This window comes from Nyctereutes procyonoides, unplaced genomic scaffold (assembly GCF_905146905.1).
Source record: "Nyctereutes procyonoides isolate TBG_1078 unplaced genomic scaffold, NYPRO_anot_genome, whole genome shotgun sequence".
NCBI lineage: Eukaryota > Metazoa > Chordata > Mammalia > Carnivora > Canidae > Nyctereutes > Nyctereutes procyonoides.
Window position 1 is genome coordinate 44,061,154 of NW_026575042.1, and position 7,048 is coordinate 44,068,201.

General features: G+C 36.6%; 1 protein-coding gene across 3 annotated transcripts in view; it reads left to right on the plus strand.

Annotated features, from left to right (window-relative positions):
• Window positions 1–2,008, plus strand: part of AGTR1 (angiotensin II receptor type 1) — a 47,382-nt gene extending 45,374 nt beyond the window's left edge. For all 3 annotated transcript variants that reach the window (XM_055321725.1, XM_055321724.1, XM_055321726.1), the window contains one exon: window positions 11–2,008. In XM_055321725.1, coding sequence (XP_055177700.1) covers window positions 61–1,140 — 1,080 coding nt within the window. In that variant the 5' untranslated portion in view covers window positions 11–60 and the 3' untranslated portion in view covers window positions 1,141–2,008. The remainder of the gene's footprint in view (window positions 1–10) is intronic.
• Window positions 2,009–7,048: the final 5,040 nt, after the last annotated feature.

The following is a 7,048-nucleotide window of genomic DNA, read 5'->3' on the forward strand; positions in this document are numbered from 1 at the left end:
TTTTCTCCAGGTGCATTTGGCATAGTGTCTGACACTGATTAATTAACCCAGGAGATCAAAATGATCCTCAACTCTTCCACTGAAGATGGTATTAAAAGAATCCAAGATGACTGTCCCAAAGCTGGAAGGCATAATTATATATTTGTCATGATCCCTACTTTATACAGTATCATCTTTGTGGTGGGAATATTTGGAAACAGCTTGGTAGTGATTGTCATTTACTTTTACATGAAACTGAAGACCGTGGCCAGTGTTTTTCTTTTGAATTTAGCATTGGCTGACTTGTGCTTTTTACTGACTTTGCCACTATGGGCTGTCTACACTGCTATGGAATACCGCTGGCCCTTTGGCAATTACCTATGTAAGATCGCTTCAGCCAGTGTCAGTTTCAACCTCTATGCCAGTGTGTTTCTACTTACATGTCTAAGCATCGATCGTTATGTGGCTATTGTTCATCCAATGAAGTCCCGCCTTCGGCGCACAATGCTTATGGCAAAAGTCACCTGCATCATTATTTGGCTGCTGGCTGGCTTGGCAAGTTTGCCAACTATAATCCACCGAAATGTGTTTTTCATTGAGAACACCAATATCACAGTTTGCGCTTTCCATTATGAATCCCAAAATTCAACCCTCCCCATTGGACTGGGCCTAACCAAGAATATACTGGGTTTCTTGTTTCCTTTTCTGATCATTCTTACAAGTTATACTCTTATTTGGAAGACGCTAAAGAGGGCTTATGAGATTCAGAAGAACAAGCCAAGAAATGATGATATTTTCAAGATAATTATGGCAATTGTGCTTTTCTTTTTCTTTTCCTGGGTTCCCCACCAAATATTCACTTTTCTGGACGTACTGATTCAGCTGGGCATCATACATGACTGTAAAATTGCAGATATTGTTGACACCGCCATGCCCATCACTATTTGCATAGCTTATTTTAACAATTGCCTGAATCCTCTCTTTTATGGCTTTCTGGGGAAAAAATTTAAAAAATATTTTCTCCAGCTTCTGAAATACATCCCTCCAAAGGCCAAATCCCACTCAAGCCTATCAACAAAAATGAGCACACTTTCCTACCGCCCCTCAGATCATGGAAACGCATCCACCAAGAAGTCTGCTTCATGTGTTGAAGTTGAGTGACACACTTGAAACCTGTGGGTGAAGTAATCTTGTAAAAGAAGAAGCAAGAAAAACATTCCCCTATAGTATATTCCCCTTCACTATCAAATGAGCATTAGCTACTTTTCAGAATCTAAGAAGGTCATTTGGTCTCAGTGAACCTTTCTAAAGCTCTGAACAAAAGCTTTCCTTTCCCTGTGCAACAAAACAAAGCAAACCACATTTTGCCACATTTTACATTAGAAAGATGATGGCCACTCAAAGAATGAGGTCAGAAACTGGATGAATGTGATTGGGAAAATTTTACTGGCAGAAATTCCATCTCCCCAGTCTGCTCTTGTTCTGTTAAGGTTTGATTTCCACATAAAGGTATGTGGAATATGTTAAACCTCAAGAGGAGCAACAGGGGATCAGAGCTCAAGAGTGCTCTGCCCAATTTCCAAAGGGCAGTAAGCTTTTGTTCCTATTTAGCTATTAGCAACCCTGGCCCACTTGTACCTGCTACTGCACATTCTGTACATAGACTTGCTAAGTAGTAATTGTCAAGTTTCAGAAACTTTTGTGAAATTCAGCTAATGTCTTACAGATTCACACTGCCAAAACATGCCAACTATTTGGCTTATTTGTATACAGATATTACCAAAGTCATATATAAAAGCTAAACTACTTGTAAAGGTGTTACTCTGGTCCTAGGTAGTAGTGTCTTCCTAGTCATATCGGTTGTGTTTCATAATCTGAGAAGTATATATATTTTGTGGTAAAAAGATTATATATCATAAAGTATGCCTTACAGTTTTAAAAAATATATGTTTTATCTGTATATGTATATCTATATCTCTAAACTGTTGTTACTTGATTAAAATCTGGTAAACATACTTACATTAAAATAAAATAATTTTATTGTAACGTATTTAATCTCCATTACTTAAAATAGATGCTGATTTATTTTTAAAACAAGACAAATATAACTATGAACACATTTCCATTTAAATTTTAATACGACAGTTTAATACCATTTCTTATAGATTTTATATCCTGCCATTGCAAAAATAAATAATACAATTTATTTCACTGCACAGCATGGAAAAAATATATCCTTTTGAGTTTTTCAAAATTTTTCATGCGACAAAGAAAAAACCCATTTCTTATGACTAATATAAGACACTATTTTACACATAATTTTTTAATAGGACTTTTCTAATTATATACATGATCATTGTAGGAAATGAAGGTATAGTAAAGCATAAAAAATAAGTTACAATTAGTTTTCCTGCTTAAAAATTACCATTTTTAACATTTGGGTGCATTTTCTTCTACTTTTTTTGCATTCATTATACACAAATACATATATGAATTGTGATATTTGAGTTAGAATACGTATAGTACTTTGTACACAGACTTTTCACTTGATGTCATAGCATGGTAGCTTGCTACACCATTAAATATTTTTTCTAAAACATTTTAATAATTGAGTAACATTACAAAATACAGACACATTCTGATATAGTTAGCTAGTCCTAAAATTGGAACATTTAGCTTTTTCTGATTTTTCAAGATCATAAATTGCACTGTGACAAATGTGCAGGTATTTAATCTGATAAATTACTCACAGTACAGTTCTAGAAGCAGTACGACCAAGGACATAGATATGAACATTTTTAATACTCTTAATACATATTGCCAAATATTTTCCAGAAAACTTATAACAATTTATAATACTACCAACTATGTATGAATATATCTCAGCACAGTTCCCGAAGCATGCCATATTTACTAAATTTAAACAATAAGGAAATTTTACTGGAATCCAGTTACTACATCCTATAACAGGGATGCACCTGCCCTAGAGAAAGTACTCTAGCATTCCTGCCTCATTTCTCTCCCTAGAGGCCTCACTGGCTTGGGAGCCCACATGGAGCAGGCTGATGTGATCATCTGACTCAATAAACAGTAGCCAAAAGAGAGGGGGATGTATGAAACAGTCAATGGAAGCTGTGGGCAAGGGGGCGGGCATTCAGAGAGGCGTTGGTGGGCTGGTCAGAATCTCCACAAAACAGCCTATTATATTCACCTTGCCAAGGACAGAGAATTTATTTGAGAATAAATGTGGTTACATATGTCTCATATTATTTTCCTTTAACATTATTTTTAATTTCACTAACTCCAAAGTTCTGTTACTATTTTCACAAAGTATTATGCTTAAAAAATAAATTCTATCTCACTCCAAATTATAGTGTAAACTTATCCTATTTGAATTCCCTCCAAGTCAAACGTATAACTGTTCATTTTTTTTAATTCAATACTCATCTTAATCTAAGTTATTACAAGTACTTCAAATTTGCAGAACCATTTGGTAAGTTACAGTTGGTAAGATTTCTGGCAGATAATTGCATTTAGATATCCTTTATGTCATGTATTTATTAGCTGGCATGAATAACATGTTCCAAGCCTCATTTTCATTTAAATATAATCAAATTATATTGTGATTTTTTTTTCCCAGTCCCATTTTGTGAAATGGGCATTGGTAACTTCAATGATTAATCTTGCTTTTTTCAGTAAGACCAACTTAATATTGAAGTGCAGATTCTGGGATCCCTGGGTGGCGCAGCAGTTTGGCGCCTGCCTTTGGCCCAGGGCACGATCCTGGAGACCCGGGATCGAATCCCACGTCAGGCTCCCTATGCATGGAGCCTGCTTCTCCCTCTGCCTGTGTCTCTGCCTCTCTCTCTCTCTCTCTCTCTCTCTGTGACTATCATAAATAAATAAAATTTAAAAAAAAATTTGAAGTGCAGATTCTACTTACAAAAATGTTAGGACAAGATGCCATAATATACTCTTCATGGACATACTCAGAGGTTAGATGAACTCCTTATTTTTTTGGAATTTTTTGGAATATTTTGAAAATTTATGCAGAAAGGAATATTTACCATAAGGATACAAGTGCCAAATCATCCCAATATGCATTCCAACAGTAAACATTTCAATCAGCTGCTGTGGGCAGTATGAAAGAGAGCCAAGTAAGCAGTAGCTTGATTGACAAGCCATGGAAAGGCTCACAGAGATCGGATGCCACAAATTCTCAGTTTTATAAATCTGTATACTGGGCCATTTTTTCCCTCAACAGAACATGCCAATCTGGGGAACCAGAGAAGAGAAAACAGATTCAGATAAATCACAAAAGTGAAGTGAGTGAAGAAAACGTGTCCCAGGGAATTTTGGATACTAGTGTGAAAGATGATTTCCCCAAGGGTAAGGAAGAAAGTAAATCAGGAACAGATGAGACTGAGGAGTAAACAGAAGCCTGGAGGCAGCCACATACTGCCTCAATGCTCAGGGTGCAATCCTCACAAAAGAACTACATGTGGATGTTTAGGTCCCCAGGGCCATGTTGTATCCACTGGACCCAGACCAACCAGAGGAAGATGGGACCTAAATATTAAGGAGGGAAGCAAGTTATAAAGAGCAGATAATGTTAAGGGGCAAGATTTGCCCCTTTATGATTTTTATATATTTCAAGTTGCACGTTGGGAGAGAAAAGGTCTTGGAGGCTTTGAAGAGACTGAAAAATTAATGTAAAAGGAACAAGAAAATGGAAGAGATAGAATATCAGAGCTAATGGTTAGAGAGTCAGATTTTCCAAATTTAAAAATTTGATTGAATAGTTAAAATATGACATCTGTAACTACATCCACTATCGTCTGATATATTTGTGTAGTGAACACCTGTGGAACTATCTATGCAGTGCCTCTTTATAGGAATTTCCCCACCTCACTCAAGGACAGGACCATCTCAGAATGAGCCATTTTCCTACCTAATCCTATCCCCAGGCCACAGTTAACTGATCCAGGCTTGAAGTAAACCAATCACAGATTTTTTTCCTAAGGATCTTTCAAACAGATACTGATGGATAGTTGGCCCTTTCCCAATGCTGGAAGTTGTGAATGTAAGCTTGGAATTTATGAGCAACCAGGACCCCAGTGAGAGTGAAGTTAACAGAAAAGACAAAAAGCCCTGAGATGCTTGAGTCCTTGATTCTACCTGTATCTGATGCCTATGTCATACTTCAGAACCAGCATCCATGTCTCTAATCAAGGAACAGAATATAATGATCTATAGCTGACAGCTACATGTGTTCCTTCCTGTTTGACCAATAAAAACTTGCTCTCTGATGGCCAATAGACACATGAAAAGATATTCAACATCACTGAGCATGAAAGAAATGCAAATCCAAACCAATGACATATCACCTTACACCATCAGAATGGCTAGAATCAAAAAAACAAGAAATAAGTGTAAACAAGGATGTTGAAAAAAGAATCCTCATGTAATATTGGTGGGCATGTAAACTGATGTAGCCACTAGCAAAAACCGTAGGGAGGTTCCTCAAAAAGTTAAAAATAGAAATACCATATGATCCAGTAATTCAAATACTGGGCATTTACCCAAAGAAAACAAAAACACGAATTCAAAAAGATATATGCATCCCTATGCTTATTGCAGCGTTATTTACAATAGCCAAACAATGGAAGCAACCCAAGTGTCCACTGATAAATGAATGGATAAATAAAAAAGATGTAAGATATGCATACACATACACACACAGTGTATATACATGTGTGTGCACACACACACACAATGGAATACTCAGCCGTAAAAAAAATGAATCTTGAGAATTGTAACAAAGTGTATAAACCTAAAGAGTACTATGCTAAGAGAAATAGAGAAATAATTTCACTTATAGGTAGAATCTAAAATACAACAAATAAACAAACAAAAAGGAAAAACAGACCCATAAATACAGAAAACAAACCGATGGTGGCCAGAGGGGAAGTAAGTATGGGGATAGGCAAAATGTGTGAAGGGAAAGGGAATACAGGTTTCCAGTTATGGAATGAATAAGTCATAGGAATAAAAGGTATAGCATAGGGAATATAGTCAATGGCACTGCAATAGTGTTATATGGTAAAAAATGGTAAATACACTTGTGAGCATAGCATAACATATGGACCTGTTGAATCACTATGTTTGTTGTACCCTTGAAACCAATGTAACATTGTATGTCAACTATACTTCAATTAATAAATAAAATAAAATTTTAAAAAGATTTTCCTTTTATTAGTGGCCAGCACATCACTCACTGGCCATCTAGTGGGAATGATACCAGTCTAGGTCCCAAAATATCTTGGTCCCTAACTTAATAAGGGTCACATGAACTGTCCTTCTTTCATGTCTCCTTAGAAGAGGGTGAGGACTAGGACATCCAGTGTAATATGCCTGTTAGAGGGTAAGAGGTATGGTGATATGGAAGGATTTGTAGTTGGATGGGACTAAGGGTACTAATAGTACCTACTGTCATAAATTATTTTAAATAGAACTCTCCCCCTGAGTTTTCACACTGATAAAACACTCTTGTGTTGCCTACAACATTATAATAAATATGATCTAGACCATGAAATGGTAAATATAGAGAGGAAATGAGCACCCATATCACCTGAGAGTTCCAATACATGATCTGCATGCTGTCTAGGCTCCCCTCTCTCTCTTTGACCTGGATGTTCTCTAAACTCTTCAACCCTGTGAATACCATATCCTACCCTCCCCAAATCCAATGGATAAGACCTTCATTCAACAAGCTGACCCTCCATACTTGAGAAATGAAGTAAATAAGGTCCAAAAATACAAATTTTCAGAGTGAGCCAAAATTAAATTACTGCCTCTTTTTTTCATTTTTTAAAAGATTTTATTTATTTATTCATGAGAGACAAAGAGAGGGAGGCAGAAACATAGGCAGAGGGAGAATCAGGCTTCCTGCGAGGAGTCTGATGTGGGACTCAATCCCAGGACCCTGGGATCACAAGTTGAGCCAAAGGCGAGACACTCAACCACTGAGCCACCAGACAGGTGCCCTACTGTCTTTTTTTCTTTCAAA